Source organism: Aethalodelphis obliquidens, unplaced genomic scaffold, assembly GCF_003676395.1.
Source record: "Aethalodelphis obliquidens isolate GAN/ISIS:26980383/991018 unplaced genomic scaffold, ASM367639v1 scaffold96, whole genome shotgun sequence".
Taxonomy (NCBI): domain Eukaryota; kingdom Metazoa; phylum Chordata; class Mammalia; order Artiodactyla; family Delphinidae; genus Aethalodelphis; species Aethalodelphis obliquidens.
In genome coordinates this window covers 1,458,408-1,484,093 of record NW_020838040.1, presented here as the reverse complement: position 1 = coordinate 1,484,093, position 25,686 = coordinate 1,458,408, and the positions used below count along the sequence as shown (strand labels likewise).

The following is a 25,686-nucleotide window of genomic DNA, read 5'->3' as shown; positions in this document are numbered from 1 at the left end:
ACCTCAACATAATAAAGACCATATATAAAACACCAAGAGGCAACATCATTCTCAATGGTGAAAAACTGAAACCATTTCCTCTAAGATCAGGAATAAGACAAAGTTGTCCACTCTCACCACTAATCATGAACAGTTTTGGAAGGTTTAGCCACAGCAATCAGAGAACAAAAAGAAATAAAATGAATCCAAATTAGAAAAGAAGACGTAAATTTGTCACTGTTTGCAGATGACTTGATACTATACATAAAGAATCCCTGAGATGCTACCAGAAAACTACTAGAGCTAATCAATGAATTTGGTAAAATAGCAGGATACAAAATTAATGCACAGAAAACTATTGCATGCCTATTCACTAATGATGAAAATCTGAAATAGAAATTAAGAAAACTCTCCCATTTACCATTGCAACAAAAAGAATAAAATACATAGGAGTAAATATACCTAAGGGGACAAAAGACCTGTATGCAGAAAACTGTAAGACACTGATGAAAGAAATTAAAATGATACAAACAGATGGAGAGATATACCATGTTCTTGGATTGGAGGAATCAACATTGTGAAAATGACTGTACTACCCAAAGCAATCTACAGATTCAATGCAATCCCTATCAAACTACCAATGGCATTTTTTAAAGAACCAAAAGAAAAAAATGTCCAATTTGCATGGAAAGAAAAAAGACCCCGAATAGCCAAAGCAATCTTGAGAAAGAAAAACAGAGCTGGAGGAAACAGGCTCCCTGACTTCAAACTATACTACAAAGCTACAGTAATCAAGACAGTATGGTACTGGCACACAAACAGAAATATTGATCACGGGAACAGGATAGAAAGCCCAGAGATTAAACCCATGCACATATGGTTACTTTATTTTTGATAAAGGAGGCAAGTACCTACAATGGAGAAATGACAGCCTCTTCAATAAATGGTGTTGGGAAAAATGGACAGCTACCTGGAAAATAATGAAATTAGAACATTCCCTAACACCATACACAAAATTAAACTCAAAATGGATGAAAGACCTAAATGTAAGACCAGACACTATCAAACTCTTAGAGGAAAACATAGGCAGAACACTCTATGACATAAATCACAGCAAGATCCTTTTTGACCCACCTCCTAGAGAAACAGAACTAAAAACAAAAAGAAACAAATGGGACCCAATGGAACCTAAAAGCTTTGCTCAGCAAAGGAAAACATAAACAAGACAAAAAGATAACCCTCAGAATGGTAGAAAATATTTGCAAATGAAGCAACTTACAAAGATTAATCTCCAAAATTTACAAGCAACTCAATAACGAAAAAACAACAACCCAATCCAAAAATGGGCAGAAGAAGTAAATAGACATTTCTCCATAGAAGATATATAGATTACCAACAAACACATGAAAGGATGCTCCACATCACTAGTCATTAGAGAAATGCAAATCAAAACTACAATGAGGTATCACCTCACACAAGTCAGAATGGCCATCATCAAAAAATCTGTAGGGCTTCCCTGGTGGCCCAGTGGTTGAGGGTGTGCCTGCTAATGCAGGGGACATGGGTTCGTGCCCCAGTCCGAGAAGATCCCAAATGCCGCGGAGCGGCTGGGCCCATGAGCCATGGCCGCTGAGCCTTTGTGTCCAGAGCCTGTGCTCCGCAACAGGAGAGGCCACAACAGTAAGAGGCCCACATACCGCAAAAAAAATAAAAATAAACATAAAATTAAAAATAAATCAAAAAAAAATAAATCTGCAAACAATAAATGCTGGAGAGGGTGTGGAGAAAAGGGAACCCTCTTGCACTGTTGGTGATCAAGCCACTATGGAGGACAGTATGGAGGCTCCTTAAAATCTAAAAATAGTACTACCACATGACCCAGCAATCTCACTAGTGGGCATATACCCTGAGAAAACCATAATTCAAAAAAAGTCATGTACCACAATGTTCATTGCAGCTCTATTTACAATAGCCAGGACATGGAAGCAACCTAAGTGTCCATCAACAGATGAATAGAAAAAGAAGATGTGGCACATATATACAATGGAATATTACTCAGCCATAAAGTGAAAAGAAATTGAGTTATTTTTAGTGAGGTGGATGGACCTAGAGTCTGTCATACAGAGTGAAGTTAAGTCAGAAAAAGAATGATAACAGTAAACCACAATTAAGTTGGCACTTAAAAAATTAGTCATTCTATTGAGCATTCTTAGTCATATTCACTAAGTGTCATCTTCCTTGCTCAGTGTCATGATTTATCTGTATTAAGATATAGCTCAGAAATAAGAGCTTTCAAATCAAACTATTAAAAGCAGTGGGAAATTAGGAATCTAGGCTAAATACCTTGACTAGTTTCAAGCACCCAGAAGTCAGGATCTAGGAGAAACAGATAAAACTAGAACACAACAGTAGATTAGAAGTGATCTGCTGCTGAGATAGTCAGAAGTAAAAGGTATGGGAATTATAATAAACAGCTGAGGAAGCTACATGCAATTCATTGAAGTGGTTTGGGATAAAGGGTAGTTAATGATCGAATCAGAATTCAAGAAGCCAGGGTGGAATTTTTTTGGAAATATAGAAAATAAATTTGGGTTGGGGAAAATACTATTATAGTCATGGTGTAGAGTGGGTTTAGACACTCAGAAAAGGTTAGATTTTGGGTGTTGGCAAAAAAAAAAAAAAATGAACCACAGTATGATGGATTCACCAAACTCCTCTGGATTGTGTCAATTCAGCTACTCAATTTAGCTTCATTCTAAAATAGGGACCTATGCAGTCTCCCAGGGCAACAGAAATAAAAACAAAAATAAACAAATGGGTCCTAATCAAACTTACAAGTTTTTGCACAGCAAGGCAGCCATAAAAAAACAGGGCTTCCCTGGTGGCAGAGTGGTTAAAAATCCGCCTGCCAATGCAGGGGACACAGGTTCCAGCCCTCGTCCAGGAAGATCCCACTTGCCATGGAGCAACTAAGCCCGTGCTCCACAATTACTGAGCCTGTGCTCTAGAGCCTGTGAGCCACAACTACTGAAGCCCACGTGCCTAGAGCCTGTGCTCCGTAACAAGAAAAACTACCACAATGAGAAGTTGGTGCACTGCAACGAAGCGTAATCCCTACTCACCGCAAGTAGAGAAAGCCTGCCCACAGCAACGAAGACCCAGCACAGCCAAAAATAAATAAAATAAAATAAATATTTAAAAAAAAATTGAAAAGAAAAAACAAAGACAACATATGGAATGGGAGAAAATATTTGCAAATAATGGGACAGACAAGAACTTAATTTCCAAAGTATACAAACAGCTCATACAACTCAACAATAAAAAAACAATCCAATCAAAAAATGGGCAGAAGACCTTAATAGACAATTCTCCAAAGAAGACATACAGATGCCCAGTAGGCACATGAAAATATGCTCAACATCACTAATTATTAGAGAAATGCAAATGAAAACTACAGTGAGCTACCACCTCCCATGGTCAGAATGGCCATCATTAAAAAGTCTAAAAATAACAAATGCTGGAGAAGATGTGGAGAAAAGGGAACCCTGCCACACTGTTGGTGGGAATGTACGTTGGTGCAGCCACTATGGAAAATGCTGTGGAAGTTCCTCAGAAAACTAAAAATAGAATTATCATATGATCCAGCAATCCCACTCCTGGGCATATACCTGGACAAAACTATAATTCAAAAAGATACATGCACCCCTATGTTCAGAGCAACACTTTTCACAATAGCCAAGTCATGGAAACAACCTAAGTGTCCATCAACAGGTGAATGGATAAAGAAGATGTGGTACATATATACAATGGAATACTACTCAGCCAAAAAAGAACAAAATAATGCCATTTGCAGCAACATGGATGCAACTAGTGATTATCATACTAAGTGAAGTAAGTCAGAAAGTGAAAGACATACCATATTATATCACTTATGTGTGGAATCTAAAATATCGCACAAATGAACCTAGCTACAAAACAGAAACACACTCACAGATGTAGAGAACAGATTTGTGGTTGGCAAGGGGGAGGGGAATGGGGGAGGGAAGGACTGGGAGTGTAGGATTAGCAGATGTAAACTACTGTATATAGGATGGATAAACAACATGGTCTTACTGTATAGCACAGGGAACTATATTCAAATCCTGTGATAAAACATAATGGAAAAGAATATAAAAAGGAGAATGTATGTGTATAACTGAGTCACTTTGCTATACAGCAGAGATTGGCACAACATTGTAAATCAACTATACTTCAATTTAAAAAATTAAATTTAAAAATAAATAAAATAGGGACCTATGAAGGTAGTCTATACAAGTTAATACTCTGTAGTGCTGGGAAAATATAAGCATGTTGACCTGGTAGCCCATGGTGGAACATGATAGTAAGAGGCAAGTAAATAGTCCTGTGATCTTTGGGGTGGGTGGCAGCTGGCAATGGGAGTGGTGGGTGGAGGGTGGAAGAACAGCTTCTTCAAGCTGATGTCTGTAGTCTCATACCTGCAGATCATTTCCTCCTCTGATTTACTACCACAGGTAGTGAATTTCATCAATTATAAGTCAACTTTTACTAATTTCAGCAGCAGAAGACCCCCTTTTACAGCCCCCTATGTAATTGAGTATCAGGTTTCTTTAAAGCAAAGATAAATTTAATGATGCTCCCCAAAGATTTTTCTTAGTCATTATTGCTTACTTGCTAACACTTTTGAGTTTTAATTCTTTTTCTTTTCTTTTAAATTTATCACTTGATGGAAACAATTGGAAGGTGTGGATATTTTTAAACAGTGGGAGTCTTTATTATCTTTTAAGTAGATAAAATTATCCTTTCTTCCCCATAGTGCAAAGTGGAATGGGCTATTACTACCAACCCAGCAAATTAAATTACTTTAAAAAAAGAAAATAAATAGATTGTGAAAATGTTTAGCCAAAGGAGTTCTCCAGCTGACTGAACATTTATGGGCACTTTGCCATCAAGGCAAGGTAAATTCACCCTCCAAGCAGCTATTTAAAAAACATGTGTATAATGATAGCTGTTAAACCTACCTAACTGAATTACACCTAACTTTAGACAAAAGAGTAGAATATATACATAGCCAAATTGATGATAACTAAAAGGATGACAGAATAATCACCAACAAGAATATGAATAGGACCAAATGAAGAAGCTGAAATTGGTGAGACAACATAATTAGCAGTAATGAATTGAACTTAAGAAAAACTTAATTGGAAAGGTAGAAAAAAGAAGGTACACCTATGTGCACATGTATGTCAACTTCTGATTGGGAAGTAATCAGCTTTGTTTTGAGCCAGGCAGGTGTGGGAAATTAGTTAAATCATACTGTGTACTCCCTGTTGGGCCTACTTCTTTAAAGGAAAGCCTTCTAAATTTAAAAAGAAGCTGTGTTGTCAACCGTAGTTGCACATTTGAATCACCTGAGGTGTTTTGTTGTTTTTTGTTGTTGTTTTGTTTGTTTGTTTTTTAATAGGCCATACCCTAGAAATTCAGATTTAGTTGACCTGGGGTAGGGATAAGACATAAGTATTTTTTGTTGTTGTTGTTTGGGGTTTTTTGGGCGATACGCGGGCCTCTCACTGTTGTGGCCTCTCCCGTTGCGGGGCACAGGCTCCGGACGCGCAGGCTCAGCAGCCATGACTCAGGGGCACAGCTGCTCCGCGGCATGTGGGATCTTCCCAGATCGGGGCACGAACCCGTGTCCCCTGCATCGGCAGGCGGACTCTCAACCACTGCACCACCAGGGAAGCCCGAGACATAAGTATTTAAAAATCATCACAGATGTCTAAGTTGCAGCCAGGCCTGAGAACTACTGCTTTAAGTGCAGTACTTTTTGGCTTCCATTAAGGGTGGCTTGGGTTGATTGTTTTGTTTCTCAGCAACAGCTGAGAAAGCAGCTTGTAGCAATGCCCTGCTGTCTCCATATTCCAGAGGTATGGTAAGTCTCACTGCTTAACATAACTTTGGGATGCTTCATTTGCAACACTTCATTTTCAGTGTTGGCCTGAGAGGTGCGGACAATATCTGAAGAGACTGAGGGTGTGGAATCCATTCTGTACAAGGGCAAGTTGTGAGTAAGTTGGGTAGATTGCTAAAATTTTTAAGAGTAGCTTTTTGTTATACACCACTTGGGAAGTAGGTTCTCAATGGCACTTAGGAAGCCATGTGCCATGGCAACATGTTATATGCTTACTCTATATTGAAGCTACATGTGGTACCAGGCTTTCTCTTGGTGACTTCATAAACATTTGTTCTTTGAATCAGGAACCACTTGATAAGCATCTTATTCTTTCTTCTTTCCTTCCTTGTCATTGTTCATACACCTCCAGTATTGCATTTTACCACAAGTGATGTTACATTGTAAATCTGCTCACATTTGTCTTCCATATTAGGCTATAGATTCCTTAAGGTCATGGATACCTGTAGTCATTCTCATACCTTTAGGTCTCAGCACAATGTCAGGCATGCAAATTTTTGTAGAGAGAAATGTTTGTGTGTTATCCTACATCTCTTTTATATTCAAAGCTTAGAATGGATGAGAGACAGTGGAAAAAGAGAAAGGAAAGGGAGGAGTTCACCGTTTCTGAGACAAACCTCTTCCAAATAAAACCCAATTCTCTAATACTTCTCATAAATTCATACATTCTTTTACCATATATTTATTGGAATATTCTAGCCAGAAAGTAGCAAACCAATCAGAAAAGCTCTCTGACAGCATTGGGGGAAAACAGTACAGTACAGAAACAAAATATAATCATGGATATTTAACATTTTGATAAATGCTGTGACGGGAAAAAAACAACAACAGGGAATTGAAACAAGGTATTGCTTACGTATGTGAATAGGGATGGGATGGCATTGTAGACAAAGTGATTGGAGAAGGTCCCTCTAGAAACATGACGTTTAAACTGTGCCTCAAGAGATTAGCATAATTTCACTGCAAAGAGTTGGAAGAAGAATATCCCAGGCAAAGGGTATGGTGAGTACAAAGACCCAGATATGGACAAAGCCTTGGTGAGATTGAGAAATGAAAAAGGCTTTTTAACTTTCTCACAAAGCAAAACAAAACAAAAACCTGTTTATAATTAGATGACCTGTGAACCTAACCCCTTTTACAAAATCACCAAAATTCTTTTGGGCTTTGCATTATAAACCATCATACACCTAGGGGCATGTTCACTGGCTTAAGAGTGTTGCTTAAGGTCTTCACTAAAGGGTTATTGGGCGTTTATTCTTCCCGAGCATGTTTGCTCTAAATGACTTGAATGGTGACTTCAGAACTCCCACCTGGAGGTTTAAGTCTGACTTCTAAGTACCAAGGTTGTGTGAGTCCAGCTCTTTGCCTGGATCAGCTGAGAGCTTTGCTGTTAAGTGGAAGACCTGGATCTTCACAAGGAAACCTGCAATGCCCGCTGGCTGGGACACTTTTCTCCCTCTGCTTTCTTGATTTGGGTTATTCAATATAAAACACAGGGAAGTGGAATTGGGTTTGCCTCATTCTATCGGTTCTGAATAAGCTCCTGAGTAAAATACCCTTATTTTATTCTTCTTCAGATACCTTGCAGATACTTACTACAATGTGTAGTATACAGTAAATTGATCACTACCTGAATAGTTTTTACTTTTTTAATGGTTGAAAAAAAAACAGAAGAGTAGAAATGTTTTGTGACACCTGAAAACTATATCAAATTCACATTTCAATGTTCATAAATCAATTTTATTGAAATAGAGCCATGATCACTCATTTACATTTTGTCAAAGCCTATGTACTTTCATGCTATCATGGCAGAGTTGACTATTTATGGCAGAGACTATATGGGTTACAAGCCTTACTTACTACTTACTACTGGCCTTTCACAGAAAATGTTTGCCAACCTCTGTGACAAGTAATTTTCATGTAAATGAATGAATACATAAATAAATGAACTATAATGGCAAATTTACTTTTTATGTAATTATTCCTCAAAAGTACTCCATGGCAGAGATCCAGGCATTAATCTCGGTCTTAACACATTTTATTAAAAAATATGAGACCAGTATGACTTGTGCATCACTCTGCTGTGCTAGTCTAAAATTCAACCAGAATAAAAACTTTGTGTTTTCTAAATGGGCTTCTCCGATTTTTGTAAGTAAACATACATCACCATGCTTCTTTTTCATGAGGATCAGCCAGTCCCCCAAGAAGTTCTATTTAAACTCTCTTACTCATCTCAGGTTGCTCATCTCATTCTATCAAGTATGTGTATGTTCTTCTGGGGTTTTCTTCCTTCTGCTTTTGTCATTTGGTTCTAACCTTTTACCCTGTGATATGCAATTCTAGTCTGAAAAGATACATGACTGCAAGAAATTCAATCACCTTCCTTATTTGTGAATTTCATTTCATTTTATCTTTACATTTTTAAACATATTCTAGCTTTTACTGAATACTCACTGCACTATTTGTATTGGTTATTTGGGAGGATCACAAAGTGAGTATATCTTCAAAGACAGAACAGGTCATGTTTGGATGAGATACACTCTTGTATAAAGCAAGTTACAGACACTATTAATGATTTAACAAAAAAACTATACAAAATACATACTACAAAATTTCATATGGAAACTAGAAATAAGCTACTCTGAACAGTGTGGAGAAACTGGAAGTGAACTTGGAAGGAAAATGGCTCTAATGCCTGTTGCTTGCACCTTCCTAGTATTGGCATTCCTGCTGCCTTTTATTTATTTCCTTTTCCAAATTTCTGAGAGAGGATTACAAAGTAAATCTTAAATTGAATGTGTTTCATGAGCTGATAAGTTTTGTTTTTCTTTTTATTTGTTTTCTTTTGTATAGTTTTGTTTTCAAATTTTGGGAAGTAGATTCAGACTCAAGTTCTGTTATAGAAAAGACTTGTCTTTTGCACATCATTGTATATCGTTGAAACTTCCATATATTTTTTAGGGGGAAAATGTGGGTTTTGATATTTTATTGTCTCTATTTTTTACGTAAGTGTTTTGGAAGCAAATTTATATAGATTTCACTTAAATAGTATGTTCATTTTCATTGCACTATTGGGGAGACCTTACTTTTTCAAATTCAGGGGCCAGAGCTACAGGAGGAAAGACTTTAGATGTTAATATTAGCTAATTAACCCAGCTCATTAATCCAAAATCTCACTGAATGCTGAGAGTGCTGCTAATGTAATAATTTTCCCTGTTAATGGAGTCAAAGTGAACTTCAAAGAATGGCTAGTACTCATTCATTAACTTAATCAACTCTCTGGACACCTCACAAACATGGCATCCTGGTAGGAGAGCTGTTCTGTTCTGTTCTGTTTTCCCAGCACTGACTTACAAGTTAAAATTTGGACAACCATGAGTGCACAAATAGTACACATTCCCACCTTTAAATAAGACCAGAACAAGATAAACAAATGCTATCATGTAAATTTTGTCAGAACTTAAGTTTGAAATGGTCCAAAGAGTCCAGTCAATATAAAAAGTCAACATGCAGTGTGTCTAGCATTGTGCAGTTTATGTGCCAGAGCTGCTGTACACACTTTAGCCTGTAAACAAAATGGAAGTGGGGCAGTTATTAATTTGCAACATTATCATTTTTTTTCCTTTAAAGTTTTTCTAAAACAAAGATCATACATTTGAGTGTAGTTAACAAATATTAATAGATTATTTTACATTTTTCACATTTATGACTTATTTTAATCTTTAAAACAAAGTAGGGGAAAGATAAGATTTTTATTGTTCTTTCATTCAATCAATATGTGAATACCTACTACGTACCTAATCAGTGTCTAGATGATGAAGTTCAATAAGAATGCCTTTAAAATTATTTTTATTTTTATTCATTTTTAGCAAATCTTGCCCTTTAATCCCTTGATTTATCATCTTCTCTTGAGTTCTTCAATCTTTGTTGTTTCTGGAGATTCTTCACTGTTATAGTTACTGCTTAGGGAGGAAGGTCTTTGTGTGTGTGTATAGATTTTGATTAATTAGTGAATTAGTTGAAGTTTGTAGGTCACAGAGAGAGAGAGAAGCTATTGGTGAAGGCAGCTGAACAACAAGAAATAAAACAGCAGACAGAGTTTTGTTTCACTTTTGTCACTTGAAAAACTCGCCATTTTCTAAAATAGAAGGTGAATTTTCTGGTTCAGGCACACCCTTGCTTGACTTCGCATCCCACAGTGTGAATCTGGGAGTGACGGCTTATTCTCTTCTTGCATCTCTCCCTGGTTTTACTCCTGGCCAAGGAATTGTTCAAAATCCTGAGTTTTCTTCCTTCCTTACCGTCCTGGACACCCAAAGCTGGTGAGTGTCTCATAGGTTTGCAAAGGACCTTTCCCCAGCCCAAACTAGCTTTCCTCCTGTTGCACTGAATTATATGCTAGTAAAGTTTTCTTTTGATCCATTCTCCTATCTTGCAGGAATTTCTAAGAGTCTTTGATATGATGATAGAAAAACACACAAACATCTCTATTTTTTTAATGTCATGTGATATTAAAATTTTACTTTTTAATTAGAAGAAACTAAATGCTTAGATAAAAAGTGTTTTCTAATGAAGAAGCAAGCTTGTATTTAAAAAAATGAATAAGAATGTTTCATTGTAGAATGGGATTAAAAATGTCATTTGATAAAACTATTTTGGATCATTACTTATCGTGTCTCTTTTCTTTTATATTATGAATGTCTTTAGATATTCAAAACCCAAGAAAGTAAAATTTATGAAAAGGTAATTGTTAATTCTCTCAACTGACACATGAAGGATGGAATCAGGTTTGTAGGAACTATTAATTTTACAGCTCAGTCAGATGCTCATAACCTCCTCTGGTATTTTTGCTCTTTGGCTTATGTGCCTGTGATGAGCTTCTCTGGGCTGTAGGGGGTGCTAGCTAGTCTAAGATGCCCCAGTTGCTCCACAAGCCTTCCATCCTTCAGTGGTCTAACCTGGGCTTGTTCTCATGGTGGTGGCGAGCCTGGCCAGGATCCTAAATGCCTTGCAACCCAAACAGTGTTGCTGCCACTTTTCTATTGCCCAAAGAAAGTTACAAGGACAGCCAGTATTAAAGGCAAAGAGAAATAGGCTCTAATTTCTGGATGAAAGGAGCTACTAAGAACTGTGATCATTTATGGAATCTACTATGTCTGGAACATGTACAGCTTTGGAGCTGTCGTAGTCATGTAGGAGAAACTGATAGGACATGAAGATAACTTGCAGAGATTATAAGGCATGGTTGACTGAGAGGACCCTGGCAACATTTGTGTTCCTAGTTTCAGTTGCTCCTGAGACCTAGTGGTAACCTTGAACTTCCCTCAGTGTTGCTGTTAAATCATTTCTTGTGTCTATGCGTCAATTGTCTCCATTTTACCTAACTAACTTAAATGAGTTGAGGTTCTATCGGCTTGTATCAAAATCCTGCAAAAAACCTGTACTCAAACTTGTTTACATTTTCTTATTCCTTGTCCATTCTTGTCTAATATTAATATAGTAAGTAGAATAAAGACTAAGTTATATATTCATTTAGCTATTGCCCTTCATTTTTCAATTTTTTTCTAATAAACCAAGTGTCCATCTTCATTAGGCAACTCAACTATATTTAATTCCTCATTCAGATTTGTAGGATAGTACTTTTTAGATGGTCTGAGTAGTTAGGCACTACACTTTCATTCTAAAAATTAGAGACCAAATGTCATTTAGGAAATTGAAAATCAACTTTTTATGACTTCGATTGAAAGAACTCATACTTAAATGTGAACAATGTTCATGAAAAGTTAATAAATAAAACTAATGATAGTGCATAGTAATTTTAGAATGATCAGGCTATTAAACTACTTATAACTAATGCTAATACCTTTGAAAAAAGAGGGTAATGATATTGGAATTTTATGTTCAAAACAAAACTGAACTTCAAAAGCCTTTCATGATCACATATATCAAGAGTCCACTTTGCTCTCACATTCACTATCTAGAGACATTCATTTCTCACTTTAAATATAATTATTATGGATGTAAAACTCTGGGATTTGAAGCAATTTTCAGACTTTTGAAATGCCACATATCCCTCTATAATTTTGCTTTTTCTCTGAAGATTTAAAAATATCCCCTTATCCTCTTCCCTCTTTGAATATCTAACACTATGGGCCACTGTAATTGAGACAAGTGTGTCCTTTTATATTCCCTTCTGTATATTTGAAGAAAAACATATTCTAGGCAAAAGGTAAATAATGTTTTTAGAAAACGGTCACACAGACTAAAGATGTTAAGCTTCTGAATGCACAAAGTAGGAATGAAAGCCCCTGTTAATGAGCTACTCTGTGACCCTTCATGTCCTTGCATCTCTCTGAATAGAAACAAAAGACAGGGCACAGTTTCCAGGAAAGACAGTATCAAAGTTGAGTAAAATTTGTGTAGGAATATGCCTTTTCAGTATATTCTTCTTTCTTGAGAACCAGGGAGTACTTTCAGAGTTATCTGAAATTTATAGAGGTAAAGGAGTTATCATTATTGTCCCCTCTTTCAGTGGATTCACAGGAAGCTTGGGATAATTAAAGAGACTTATAATTAGTGATAATGATGTTTCCTCCCCTTTGTAACCTACCTCAAATTTAGTTATGAAATATGTCTCTATAGAAGTTTATATGTCTCTATAAAAGTTTAAATGCAATTGAGTTGAAATATTCATATTCTCGAGAGAAACAAACAGAATTTTAGTATATTTCCGCCAATGAGTTCCCTTCATTCCACATACCACACCCAGTATCTGTAAATAAAGTGCACCTTCCAAGGCAGTCAATGAGCAGTCAAGCATGTGAATGAGGCCATATTTAAGCAACGTTGTTGTGCTGTGCTACAGAGTGAAGTCCATCAGAGAGCTGATGGAACACAGGGACCATTTGGAAAAGCTCTATGAACACATTTACAAAAATACCAAATACACATTAAGAGGAACTTAAGCTTACTTTGTTTTGACTGCTGGAAACAACGATACACACAGGGATCCGGGCGGTTAATGTACTGTACATTATTATTATGTAGTACAAAACCTCAGTCTCGCAGTTCCTCAGAAACCACAAAGTGAGCTGATTACACAGTGCCCTACAGACTAGACTTTAAATATAAAGGAGCAAACACCGCAGATACTCTTTCAGAGCTTGCCAATTCACTTGGCTTTTGAAGTCTTGCTATCGGGCTTCTGTGCAGGATAACTTTACAATATTTTTCACCCTGCTAGAGGTTTTAAGCTTGTCTCAAAAACAACAAAGAATATGGCAGAAGCCCTTGTTCATTGACATAAAAATAAACTGGTACAACTGTAACAGCAAAATGAATTTTCTGAGTTCAGAAGTGATGCTATATGTAAACCTAAGCCTCTGAAATTAATGGAAGTCCCTTGACACGTTTGAAGACAAATACCACGGTATCTTAGATATGGGATTGCTCTTTCCTATTATAGTTCAACTTTAGGGATTTTATTTTATACTGGAAATTCAACCATGTTCACAAATGAGCTAATGGTTTTCATCCGTAGATTAACCTGGTTTTCAGAAGGGTCTTTAAGACCCTGTCTTATTCTCACATTCTCTGCTCATACATGTTTTTAGATTCAAGTGTCTTCTCACTGCAATGACTGGAGAAAGACTATCCATGAGGATACAAGATGGTGAACAAAATCACAATCCATGCTTAATGTTTATTTTGATGTCTTTTGGTATTTGGTTAATTTGGAGATAATGAGTCATTCCTCTAAATGAAAGTGTGCAAAAAATGTTCTATGAATGTTGCTGTCATTGGAAATGATTCGGTGAAAGTTTTTTTATATTTTCAAGTAATACTATTTCACCTATCAACAACAACAACAAAAGTAAGAGTGGACTATGTAACTCGTAAGGAGGTCTTCTTTTTTATTTTTTAATGTTTATTTATTTTATCTTTTTTTGGCTGTGTTGGGTCTTCGTTGCTGCTCGTGGGCCCCCTCCAGCTGCAACGAGCAGAGGCCACTCCTCACCACGGTGTGTGGGCCTCTCACCACGGTGGCCTCCCTTGTTGCAGAGCACGGGCTCCAGGCATGCAGGCTTCGGCAGTTGTAGCACACGGGCTCAGCAGCTGAGGCTCATGGGCTCCAGAGCGCAGGCTCAGCAGCCGTGGTTCACGGGCCCAGCTGCTCTGCGGCATGTGGGATCATCCCGTATCAGGATCTGAATCTGCGACCCCTGCATTGGCAGGTGGGCCCTCAACCACTGCACCATCAGGGAAGCCCAAGGAGGTCTTCTTCATAAAATTCTTCCTGCTGAAATGTCAGAATAATATGATTTGATTTCTACTCTTTTTCAGAGTTTTGGTGACCCATGACACCAATCACAGATATCTCAACCTATCCAACACACTTCAAAATGCAATGAGGTTTCCTAAAATAGAACTTGCTGACAAACAGACCTATATGAGTAAGAAGAAGAAAAAAAAAATTCTATTGATTTGGGGAAGACCTAACTTTATATTTGGTAATTTGGCCATGTTGTCTTATAATTTGTTCCTTGCTTCCACTATGAGCAGAGAAATTAATGTCTAATGTCTAAAAAACTATCTGTATAAATCCCAACTTTGACCTAGTATGTATTTCTTTCAGATTTTTTGAGAATGGAATTGTATATTCAGGTTATATCAAAATATAAAGAAGTTACCTCTTCCTCAATATTTCTTAAAAGACTTGCTGAAAATAGTGTTTGCTTTTAATTAGAAGTAAATGTGCCCCATCATAGAAACAAAACAATATATATTAGTTTAATTTTCTCATTCATTGAGAAAAACAGTGAATTATGAGTTAGGAAAAAAAGAATAATTTAAAGCAGGATGGAAATTTATTCAGGTTATTGCTAATCATACTATAATAATCTGTAATCTGAATATGTTTTCTGATTATTTTTAAAAAGCATCTTTTATTGTGATTCCCAATTTTTAAAAAAAATCACAGTATGATTCAGTAGACACATACTCATATGTACACACAAATGTGAAACAAAACTTTTATGAAACAACTTACCTTTACTCATATGACATACTCTGATAGTTTCTATTCTAATTCTATTTTTTAAATGTTTATCTGGATTCACTAAATTGATTTTATAACTCACTAATGAGTTGTGATCTGCCATAGAAAACATTGCTTTGATCTATATCTTTAAAAATGTGAGGAGGTGACTTTTATCTTAATAAGTATAGAGGTGTTAAAAACATATTTCTCATACAAACATACAGTGAATTTGTGTCATAATTTTATTCAACACATTAATGAGGATATCAGGATGAAAACAGAAGACCTAGTTTAAAGAGCATTTGAGGTATTTATATAGTAATTGGAGGAATGAATTCTGAAAATAAGGTTGCTAAGTGAGATATGACTAGTTAACTTCCTACAGAACAATTAAGCCACAGTTAACAACTTATCAATTTCTGCAGTTTAACCTACAGAAAGAGCCAGATATAGTTGAGTCAGGAGACAGACAACCTATCAGGGATTTTCACAAAGAATTTTATAAAGTAGTGCTAAGTAAATACAGAATTTGTGCTAAGTTCATGCAAAGGCTAAAAGACAGTGTCATAGTATAACATAGACAGCAACTTCAGGAAATACTGCCACTCTTACCACCTATAGAATTAAGGAACTAAAGGAAGATGTTAAATCTTCATCATTAAAAATCAAACACTTGGAGGAGGAGCTTTGTGGAGATGAACCTCATATTTCCCTGGTGCTAGAGTCTCTGTGGGGGACATGATGAGATCAAATGTCAGAAATGCAAATGTTGAAAAGATTACAAACCAGAATCACCTGCTGTTATGGAAAGGCACTGCTGCAGCCAGAATGAAGAAGTGTTGTTGGGGTAAATATCTGGAGTAGGAAAAAGCAGAGAGGAAGCCCACCATAGGAGCAGTCCTTCTATCTTCTCTAGTCCTGCCATCTCCCTCCAGTGGACCCCACTGGCAAAGTCTAACAGGGAGCAGCAGGTCAAACAGAAATGTGGTATGCAAAGCCCCTGCCCAGAATCATAAAGCCAACTACAGAACTGGGGCTGGAGCCAGGAGCCAAGAGACAATGGTTTACGTCACCCCTACCTCTAACCTTACAGGACAGTGAAGGGTTTGCAATTTTATCATTTGTGGACTGTTATCAAGAGTCATATTGGATCTAGTGAGTTATGAGAAATGCTGTAGCGTGAAAGCAAGAATTAAGCAATCATCATTTTCCTTTTTCTAGTTTTGAGACATTTTTCTTTATAAGAAATGTGTGGTATAATAAAAAGCTGTACAGAGAATGAAAATTACTATAATTTTAACATTTTCAGCATTTCCTATTAAAGAGATTTCTATAGACCATTATTCAGGTTTATTATTCTAACATTAGACACATTTTAGCTTATTAGCTTAAAATCAACAGCATTACTATTATGAATGCAAAGATGTGCCCACTTTCATGATTTTCATGTGCCCACTTTCATGATTCTAGAGTACTTTTGTTCAGAAATTATAGAATTGTTAGTAATAATCTGTGAGAAACTGTAATTTAAAAAAACGTTAAATGAAATTTATATATGCCCACAATAAAGATTTCAATGATCTATAAACATATTTTTGAAAGTAAAAAAAAATCTATCTATATGTTCACAGTTTTATTCACACAAAATGGATCCTACTCTACATTCCTTACAACTTAAGTTTTTAACTTAATATCATGTCTTACCGTATTACACAGGTTGATATTCCCCAATCTTTGTATTATCTGCATTCAAATGTACATGTACATAATATATGTTAAAATTATTTAACATAACCTAATTATGTTAAATTTTGATGGGAATTTAGGTTGTTTCTAACTTTCTGCTATGTTGATAGATGATAAATGATGGATGGACAGATGATAGGACACACACTGTAAAGTCTTTATATATGATTTCATATACAAGGTATATATATGCTTTGTACATAAAACGATATATAATGGACAAAACAATACCGAGTTACATACTAACAAGCGTTATTTTGTTTAATGTTTATTAATAGTTGGATCAGCAATTGATGACTTAAAACACCATGAAAGAGAACAAAATACAATCCTATGAGTGTCATCTTCTCATCCAAGGCATTTTTATAATAAGTATCTTTCTTTCTCATAACCAGATCCTACACCACGTGAAGCCCTTGCCATATTATAGCTACGACCAGCCAGTGATCAGGTACTGCCAGGCTCACCAGCCACTCCATGTCAACAAGGGCTACGAAGCAATGTCTCTCGAGCAGGACGAAACTCCCAGCCTGGAGCTCGGGCCCGACCACAGCTTCATCACCACCATAGCCAGGTCTGCAGCCCCAGCCATTTACCTTGAGAGAATAACAAACTAACGTGAAAGGCAACTAACTCCTCATTGGGGAACTCGACGCGGGGAAGGAGGGACTTCATTTTAAAGGAGAATGGGTGTCCAAATCACGCAACCCAGCTCCCTCATCGTTCCTAAGACATTTATGACATAGACGAAAGGAAACAAACAAACGAAAAACTGCTTAAAGAGGGCAGTGGATGCACCTGCAGCATAACCAGGAGAACTACAGAATTCTCTTTGCTTTAAAACATACAAACAGAAATGTTCCTGGATGTAAATAGTAAAAGTGTCAAGTTCTTATAAAAATAGATTTCACCTTAGCTACCTATAGGTTTGTTTGTATATTTTGCTTTTTCTACACTGCATGGTTCCTGGGCTGGAGAACCACAGGGGGTGGGGGGTGAGGGGGAGCATCAAACCAGGTGTGGGTGGGAAGTTGGGGAAACAATACAGTTTTCCTTGTTAGGTGTGTGTAACAGATTATTAAAATTGCTTTCATTTCATTTTTCTCTTAAAAATGTCATTTGTTCATGTTTGGTTTGTTTTATTTTAATTTTTTTCCTGGTCAAGCAATTCTGTTTCCAATTCTCAACATGGGTGTTCAAACTTATGTTGTACCAAAAGAAGATTTGGTGTACCACAGACCACAAAGAAATAAGGTTGACCACAAAGTTTGACAAAGCCACTGGAATCAAAATCTAGGCAAATGATCCTTCAAGGCACATTGTATACAAAGTGAGTTTTGATTTTTTTTTTTTTCCTACTGGCAGTCCTCACTGTGAGCTTTCACTATGTGAGAAGTGAATAAAAAGACATGTGAAGATCTCCAAATGAGAAGACAATCTGAAATATTCTCACCTGGACTAGGGGTATATGAAGAACAAAGGCCATGTGGTCAATGAATGAAACTGCCAAGCTACAAATTTCTAAACACAAGATAATGTGTAACCTTGGTTTTTAAATTATCAATTAACTTTTGTGTAATTTTTATCAATAAAAGAAAAAAATGTTGGAAAAGTAAACATATTATTTTGCAGTTGGTACACCACAGCCCACCTAATGTTGAGTGCTTTGTCTCTATATTATAGAATCTTTCTAGTCTATATCAGAGTAATTTAAGAAGAATATGTTGGTATCTATCAAGTGCCTTCTGTATGTTCCACCCTCAGGTAAGGAAGTCCTGAAAAAAAGAAGTATGAGATATCTTATGCACTAACTGGATTCATAATTACTTCTGGAGACATGATGTAACTCAAATAGAATTAAATAACAATATGAGAAAAAAATAAGTGTCCTTGAAAGGGTTAGAGGTTGAATGATCTTCTAGGAGAGCAAGAACTGTGTGGAAATTGATTACTAATCTGAAAAAAGCATAGTGATCACCCATTTTTTTTAACAAAGGAAATACCTATGCACACATCAGTTGAACCATTTTCACTTGACTTCCTTGGTTCTGTGATGCTATATCTCATCAATTCTCTGATTCACTATGGATGTTATCCTGATCTAACCACTGGTCTGATTTGATATTTTTAAAACAAATTGAAATTATATAGTCTCTGTCATCCTTTATTAAGTGAGATTTTGCATTCTGAATGGTGCTAGTATGTGGTGGTACTAGTGGGTTTTCTGAAGAACTAAATAGATAGCTGGCATCCATTTAATTCCAAATTCTCCTAAAATAATAATAAAAGAGCTTTGTCAATTACTTTCACATCAAAGTAAACAAGCATAGAGTATAAGAATTTTTTTCTCAAAGTCATTCTTACTACAATTTTAAATTAGATTTGAAGTTAAATTCTATCTTAATTGATTAAAAAATTATGTCATATTAAAGAAAATTAAATCAAAGGAAGTTTTTCACATTGGAACACAGGCTGTTTTTCTGATTCTTGTAACCTTCCTGTTAACATTTATAAATTTGGATTATATTATATCTGGCCATGTTTCCTATCTATTCAAGTAGAATGAATTGACTATGAGCTTAAAAATTAAAGATAGTTCTTTGGCATTTTGATTTTTTAATTTAATAATTATTTAACAGATTTGTAGCAGAACATTTTGGAGTGCCTGCCCAAATTACAAGGATTCTCTTAACCCTTCCCACCTTCTCCATTTATCCAACATCACCCATATATACCATCTGCCACCCCACCCTGCCTGAGGTGATTTACTAGAGGTCATACCTGAAAATTCTTGACCAAATCTGGCTTAAATCAACAATTTATTTTGTTTATTTATTTCTGTTTCTTGTAAACAAAAGAGAGTTCTAAATTGATAATATTCTTCATGTTATTTAAAACTGCCATATTTGATCCACTGTTTCCTCAAGTCTAATGTGGAATACTGAACTGCTAACAAAACAGACAACATTATGACAATGCTATACACTCTGAGTAGGAAAACTTTCAAATATTTTTTTAACTATCATTTACATATGCCAGAACAAGTTATACTGAGCTTTAGAACTCTATTGATGATTAAACAGAAAAACAAACCAGCCAACCAACCCAACAAACCAAAAAACCTAAAAATCATCTTTGCTTAAGTAGGCTTAGAAAAGTTCTTAATTGAAAAATTCAAGCTTGATATTGTATGAGAGATCAAGTAGAATTTTAGAGAAAACAGCTTCTTGAAAAAATTAGTGATATTTCAGCAGATGACTTAAGAACCAAATATTAGATTATTCATCCTTTAAACACAAAAGTCAGTCATATCTGTGCTGAAAGCCTGGTGTAAACAAGGAGGATGCAAGGTTTCTCTTAGTCACCATTCAGACTAAATTATTGTCTGGACTCCTCAATGATATCGTGCAAACTTGTCCCTCAGGTCACTTTCATCACCATTTCTGGTTCATTCAAGTGCTATGCAAACTGATTGCTCTAGATTCCCCCTTCTCCCTCAACATGGAAGAGAGTTTTAAATTTGGAATTGTGGTCCCACTAAAAGGTGCCATTCAATGAGTCAAACGACACACTTAGTATTTTCCTAGCATACAGTGGAAGAAATATATGACACCTCTAGAGACGTTTTGATTTTTTTTCTCTACTTATAGCTAACATAAGGTTTTTTTTTACTGTCTTCTAAAAGTCAGGAATTATTTTGATTTTACTTATTTTTCAGGTTAAAATGTTAAAGAGCCCTAAAATAAGTTATGCTTTATTTCAAGACCACCCTGATTAGTAATTTGATTTTATACTATAACATTTATTGAACCTCTGAAAGCTATGCAGGTTGAGGAGTATCATGGAGTATTTATAGAGCAAGGACATGAAAACCATGCCTAAATGGAATTATGAATGTGATACATACAGACTGGAAGGGTCAAGTATTCAAACATTCTGATTACATTTTGCATAAATATTCTTAGTAATGCTGAGTTTGCTTTTACTTATTGTATTAGGCAATAAAGAAATATATAAAATCAGAAAGTATAAATATTGTGTATATATATATATATATGTTTAAATTTTCATTCTATTGTAGCTCTTCTCAGAATATTTCATATATGACCTTCTGAGACTAAAGATGTAAACGATGAGTCATCATTTGCAGAATGCCAAAAACCCAAGTACTTTGAAAATTAAAAGTAGACTAAGTCATAATATTTCAAATAATTTCACTCAATAATAAGACAGTGTGAGGGGAAGGAGACCTCTAGGAGGATGCCCCTGTCACCTGCCATTGGCCTTCATGCCACACTTTTGCCAGTAGCTTGAGTGAAGTTGTGGTAGATCTACACTACAAAGTGATCCATGTCATGAAACTGAGAAAGGAGAGAAAATGTAGTATCCGAATCTGTAAACCCTTGTGTTTTTTGAGCAATCAATACATGTGAATTGCAACAAGACCACCAAAGAAAACAAGTCATAGAGATGTCCAAAATAGAGAATGTTATTGTTTGAATCTAAGCTTTCCTAGTCAAACCACACCTGGAATTCAGTATCAGTGTTATATCAGCAAGGAGATATCTACAAGAATAATAAACAGAATATTGAAATTTGTGCAATCCATAGCATATATCCTTGCTTAATGAAGCACTGAAAGCAGGACTATTCATTGGATGAAGCTATTAAAGTATTACAGATAATCAAACAGTGAAGAGAAGCAAAGAGAAGCAAATTCATTCTGCTCTACAGGCCCATGACAGCCACACAGTGTTAGTAATTGATTATTTAGCTGATGCTTCCAAGACTTTCACGGCAATGACCAGCCTAGATCCTTGTCAAGCTCCTCATCTCTGTACCTCTCTAATTTCTAAAGCCTCATGGCATGTCATAAAGGCATATTTGCCATACTGCATGTTATATAACCTTGAATTGCCTTTAAATCAGAAGAACATAACCAGCATCACCAGTCTAAGTTCAGAAACTCCAGCTATCTATCATTGAAAGTAAGTTTTTATTTTACTTAGTCCAAGTGTGTGCATGTAGTGTCAGGACCTCGGCATTGTTCCTATAACAAAATTCTGTAACTGCCTTCTGTTTTTTTCCCGCCTTCTGTTTTGTTCCCTGGAGTTCTGAGTTCCTCCTGCCTTGGTACATCTCTAGGATCCAGGTTCCTCCAAGATTGAACAATGTCTTTTTCTTGCCCATATTACTAGGCACCTGATTTCTGCCTATGAATCCCAGTCATTTGTTACCAAACCTGCTTTGCTGATTTCTAAATGACCTCAGTTGCTCAAACATCCAATGTGCCCTGCTACAGCCTTTACTTCTGTTTGTAGTACCTCTTGGTCAGGTGCTCTATCCTCTTGAAATGGTGCCTTGCTAGCTAGCTACTCAATTCCCTGTCTACTATTGTTGAGCTTGTACTATGGCCAGGGTACAATCCAGTTTCAAAAAAACTGCCCATTCTACTCGATTAAGGTCTGAGTCACTGTTTAGATTATAATATGCAAAATCAGTGGTTCTCAGGTTCTCAAATGTTGTACGTATGACAATTACCTGAAAGACTTTTTAAAACAGATTTGTGGGCCTTACCCTCAGCATGTCTGATGCATTTAGTCTGGGATGAGGTCTGATAATATTCATTCCTAGTAGGTGATGCCAGTGCTGCTGGTATGAGGACAACATTTTGAAAACCAGCATAGATATTTATATCCCTGTAGGCTGATGACTCTGTGTGAGGACTCAAACTTTATATTTCATATTTACTTAGAATTTAATGTTAAATGAATCTTTAAAATAAGAATTGACTTAGTGGAAACATTATGCAATCACGTAACATGAGAGGCCTATACCTTTCTGTACAGAGCATGTTCTATAATGTGCTGTGTAACACTAACAGAAGATGCTTTCTATAAAAGCAAAGAAACAAAAAATAAACATCAGCAACAACCACAACAACAAAAGAGGTTCCTATGTTCAAATTAAATTCATAAAATGTTGCATATGACATGCTCCCTTTGGAAACTCACAAGGCCTTATAACATTTAAAGATATCAGAAATATTGTGGTCAAGAAACCCATTTAACTTAGTTTAACCCTGGGTTTTCTACAATAGATGTGTCCCAACACAATATCCTTCTTTAATTTACTACCTAACAAAACCGTTCAAAACTAATGTTCTATAGAACTAAGTTTGTAAATGTTGATTTAAAGAATGCTCTTACTTTGCCCATCAAGGAAAGCATGTACCTTTGCAATAGCTATTTCCACATTTACAAATAACATAATGTACTCTTTACTTCTGAGATTCAGTGAGGCTTTTATTTAAATTAAGAACACAATATATTTTAATCTCTCTAGTAACAGAGCAAATGTCAAATTCATCTGGATTAAATGAGAATGAATATGATAAGAACCTGGTATCGTGAATGGAAAATATTAATAGATCTCTCCATATATGACATTCCTCTTCCCTTGTTGGAGATTAGGCCCATTGTTTCTGCTGTGTAAGGCATTGGAAAACCATAATAAATCAAGAAAAGCACACAGTGATTTGGGAAGCCTTTATTATCTGAGTTGACAAGTTCCTGATCAGTCACTAGCCTCAGGTGATGTCATTTATTCATCTGTGTTTTCTGGGCTAGAGTTTACCCTCAGACAAGAAATAAGATTGCTGGTAGAAGGGGAGGTGAGAGGACCAAATATGGGCCTTGGTTCATCTTATCTAAGTCACTTCCTTAGCAGATCCAAGGAATTAATTGCAGTGTTAAAAAGGATTTTAGATTTCCTATGCTCATTATTGTTTGCTTTTGAAGATAATATAAGAATAAAAATGCATTAAAAGGAGATCAGACATGAGTTCAGATTTTGTACACATTATAAAAGCTACCCTAATGGAAATGATGAAAGAACTATATGACGAGTATTCCCTGGAGTCAAAAATATTCATATTATCAAAATTATTGAGTTTTGCTCTACCCCTTTAGCAGGACACTCACTTGACTTTAGATAATGGAGGAAATCTGACGGAAGATGACTAATGTGTGGATTAATCAGGCAATGGATTACTCTGCTCAGGCTGCCATAACAAAATACCATAAACTGTTTGGCTTAAACAAAAATTTATTTTCTCATGGTTCTGAAGGCTGAAGAGCCCAACATCAAGACTCCAGCATGATTTGCTTTTGGGTGAGAGCTGTCTTCCTGGCTTGCAGACAGCCACCTTCTTGATACTGTACACACAGCAGAGAGAAAGTACTGTTTAGTGTCTCCTCTTATAAATACACTAATCCTATCAGATCAGGGCTCCACCCTCATTATCTCATTTAAACCTAATTACCTCCTTATAGACCCCATCTCCAAATACAGTCTCACTGGGGGGATCAGGACTTCAACATATAAATTTGGTGGGAATGCAGTTCAGCTGATAGCAGACAGGAAACCAAACCAAACCAAACCAAGCAAAACATCAGCTTCAGGATAACTACTAGAATGATTCAACTGAATCACTTTATTTATTTATATATGGGAAAGAGCCAGTTTATTCTAGAAGAAGAATTCTTGAGGGGAATGCAGTTTATTTGGGGTTCTGAGTATGAACTCTAAATATATTTATGGATAATATAGGTCTACTTTGTTTTGGCCACATGAAGTATTAATATAGATCTTACTAAGGTCATCAAAGGAGGTAATTAAGAAAGTTTTATATATCATCTTAGAGTTCTTAAAGAGATCTATCACTTAGAAAAAAAAAAAATTCCCAAATTGGTTTTACATTAGTCCCATGATGTGCTTTGCACAAAAGTGTTCCAAGGTCAAGTAACCTTAAGGGAAAGCCATATGTTTTATCCACCCTCTCAGGCATTCTCAGTGCTCATTGATATATTAAGATTTTTGAGAATTTCTATAGTAAAGAAGGTGCTTGAATCCATTATTTCCCAAACGTTATTGAATTTTGGAATATTCTTCATTGAAATAAGTTATTGAGACCTGTACAGTTACTTTTACACAGAGTACATTTAGGAACATGTTTTGTGCCTAATGAAGAGTTATCCAATGAAGGGAAGAGAAATAGGAGAATTTACTTTGGGTATAAAATTCTCACATTAAAAATGTAAGTTTCTGGAAGATATTCTACTCTAAAAATGAACTATCTAATTTGTCATCAAAAGTAAATATCTTGAGGGCTTCCCTGGTGGTGCAGTGACGTGGGTTCGTGCCCCAGTCCAGGAGGATCCTGCATGCAGTGGAGCGGCTGGGCCCGTGGGCCATGGCCGCTGGGCCTGTGCCTCCGGAGCCTGTGCTCCGCAGCGGGAGAGGCCGCAGCAGTGAGAGGCCCACGTGCCGCAAAGAAAGGAAAAAAAAAAAAAAGTAAATATTTTGAGCTTTTAGTCAGAGTATATTATACAAACAATGCATGGAGTACCAATTTCTACACAAGCAGTGTATCTCAGTTCTCAATATTTTATCATGGTTTGAACAAAATTGATATACTGTGTTTTCTTACACTTTGAAATTCACATAGAGTAGGATGAGTAGACTCGGGATGTTGGAAATCATAACAGTATTGTGGAATAAACTGGATAACTTAGAATAAAGAAGAGATTCAGATAGGGTAAAACATTCCTGTCTTTAAGGATTGAGATGATAGTAATATAAAAAGTGGAAGTTGCTTGCTCCTTTTCCCAGATGCAAAAAATCTGGATGGCAATTTTCAGGTCCACGTCAGAAGTGCTATAATAAAGAATGGGATAGAATTGGCACACATACTAGAGTGACACAATTGGCAAGAGTGGAAATACCGCATTGAGGGTCAGCAAGACAGAAAGTGTTTTCAAAAGACAGCAACAGTACTCAGAGGTAAGAAGAACATGAATAGTTCAAGGAAACAGAATGCAGTAAGTGAGGAAATAGGTGGTATAAAGTGAAGTTAGAGAAGTAATCAGAGACC

The 25,686-nt window shown here is 36.1% G+C and overlaps 1 protein-coding gene across 3 annotated transcripts in view; it reads left to right on the top strand.

Moving 5' to 3' along the window:
* LRRTM4 (leucine rich repeat transmembrane neuronal 4) overlaps positions 1 to 18,366 on the top strand; it is an 882,815-nt gene extending 864,449 nt beyond the window's left edge. For 2 of the 3 annotated variants that reach the window (XM_027095932.1, XM_027095934.1), the window contains one exon: positions 17,147 to 18,366. In XM_027095932.1, the coding sequence (XP_026951733.1) occupies positions 17,147 to 17,368 (222 nt within the window). In that variant the 3' untranslated portion in view covers positions 17,369 to 18,366. The remainder of the gene's footprint in view (positions 1 to 17,146) is intronic. The other variant, XM_027095933.1, reaches the window with a different exon arrangement.
* The last annotated feature ends 7,320 nt before the right edge of the window (positions 18,367 to 25,686 follow it).